The 2,138-nt window shown below is 41.0% G+C and overlaps 1 protein-coding gene across 1 annotated transcript; it reads right to left on the reverse strand.

Moving 5' to 3' along the window:
* Positions 1 to 239: 239 nt before the first annotated feature.
* LOC124084959 (claudin-12-like) lies at positions 240 to 1,884 on the reverse strand. Its single transcript, XM_046432428.2, has one exon. It carries the CDS (start codon positions 1,702 to 1,704, stop codon positions 970 to 972), a length of 735 nt encoding a protein of 244 aa, XP_046288384.1. The 5' UTR covers positions 1,705 to 1,884; the 3' UTR covers positions 240 to 969.
* Positions 1,885 to 2,138: the final 254 nt, after the last annotated feature.

Raw genomic sequence — 2,138 nt, forward strand, 5'->3', positions numbered from 1 at the left:
GAAAAGCCATCCCTTACTTCACCCCATTACTCAAACAGCAATCAGTGAGTGAATCTCTAATGTTGTGCTGAAGAACAGACTCATGCCCCCTACCATTTTTTGTCTTCAAGAGAACAAATCACTGGGTTTGAACAACCTTTTTATTTTTCTTTCCCTTTGGAGACTGATTATACGTGGTAATGAGTACTTCTTGATGGATGGTATGTGGAACAAAGGGTGTTTTTTTTTTTTTTGCCTCAGAGAAAGCACCAACCTGTCACATGTCACATTTTAACTTCAGCAATTTACGGAATCATTAACTTTAAAAATTGTTAAATGTTATCTGTAACTAACAGATATTTAAAATGTTAGTTTTACTATGAAATCACTTAAAATCCATTTTGCTTTCAAACATTGGTATGAGGTAGAAGATAAGGAATTCACAAAAGAAAACAATCTTTATCACAACAAGACTATTCAGTACAATTAGCCCCCAAAGAAAAGTTAAAGCCTTAAACTGGTAAATTATTGACTACTGTCAAAATATTACCCTATTTGAAGGAAATTTCTTATATTTGAAATTGCCTTTCTTTTTCCAGTTTAAGGTATTATAGAAAAAGGACACCATACAATCTGAAATACTCAGAAAGACTGAATAAAACAGCTTCTCTTAGTCATCATCTTTACCATGTTGTTCTAAATCACCTCAGTTGTGACACAAGTCCTTTCCACTTAAATTATTGGTCAGATATCAACAAGGAGGTTAAAAACCCTTCCAGTATAAGAAGCAAGATAAAAGGAATGTTTCTCACTTAAAATAACGTAATTTACTCCTCATAAAAACTAGCAGCACTTCATTCTAGCAGGACACACAAATTTGGCTTCATTGACTGGTTAGGAACACAGGAAAATGTATATATAGCTCTTTACATGGGGAGAATGTGAGGCTACAACAAGTTTATTTTTTTTAAACAATTACCTATATCCCCATTAGGTAGTGTGTGAAACTACTGGAATGTCAATTTCAATGGCAGAGAGGCGGGATCGAGCTGAATAGGGCTGGGAGTAAGTGTGCATACTGGGAGGATGGGAGTACAATGGCTGCCAGAAAGGAGAAGGCAAAGATTTGCATGCACAATACCAAATGAACAGTAGAAGGGAAGTCATAAAAAGACCTCCAGCACTAGCGATGGTGACATATACCGCATAGTCAAATGTAAAGACTGGCTCAAACTTCTTGTTCAGATGGATGTTATAAAAGATGACCCAGATGGATGGAGAGAGGCTCACATTACCTGCCATAAAAAACAGCAGCCCAGCCACCAGGTGGCAGCCTGCATTATTGACCAGACACTTGGCCAGTTTGATGTTAGGCACAGAGGACCTAAAGGCTGTATTACACATTCCAATCAGGCAGAGCAGCAAGGCACCCATTGCAATCAGGATGCTGAGGGGCAGGGAAAACTGGAGGACACGCAAGTCCAACTGGTCAACTGATGAGTACCATGTAGGGTCGTACATCAGGCAGTCACTGCTTCCGTCGTACCGGACACATTTCACCCACAGGCCTGTGTAAACAGTCAGGTTCTTCTCATTTCTGTTGAATGTAATCAGTCGTAATTTTCTCCAGTTGGGAAGCAGAGTCCCTGCAAAGAGGCCCGCTACTGAGGCGATCCCACATAGAAAGGAGAGGACTGTGGCTGCGTGGACATCCCGACAGCCCATGGCAGGCAGGCTTGTGCAGTACTTTCAATCAGATCTTTGAGGTACCTGAAGTTCTAAAACAGCTTTAGTCAACTTAGAAGAAACCCATGTACATCTGAACACACAGTAGAGATGATTTGGGACTGTTCCTCACAGCCAGGGCATTTCACTCGCCCACACTGAGGAGCCTCTTGGAACATCTCCCTCCGACTTCTGGACTTCTTTGTGTGGGAAAACCCAGACCTGACTGTGTAAGCCGCTGTCAAGTGTTCTATTACTTGCAGACAGAGCATTTCTAAATGAGGCACTGATAGAGATTAGATAGAGAGGTGTAAGACAGAAATGGGAGAGTGCTTTCCCTGAGTTTTTCTCAGAAGAGTTAAGTTATGGTCTTCCTCAAGAAGGTGGGAATTGTGGGAATGTGTGAGTCAAGTTAGGATAGCTAATGCTGAAGT

The sequence above is a fragment of the Marmota monax genome, unplaced genomic scaffold (genome assembly GCF_021218885.2).
Source record: "Marmota monax isolate L192 unplaced genomic scaffold, Marmota_monax_Labrador192_F-V1.1 WCK01_AAM20220418_F8-fsc00013, whole genome shotgun sequence".
NCBI lineage: Eukaryota > Metazoa > Chordata > Mammalia > Rodentia > Sciuridae > Marmota > Marmota monax.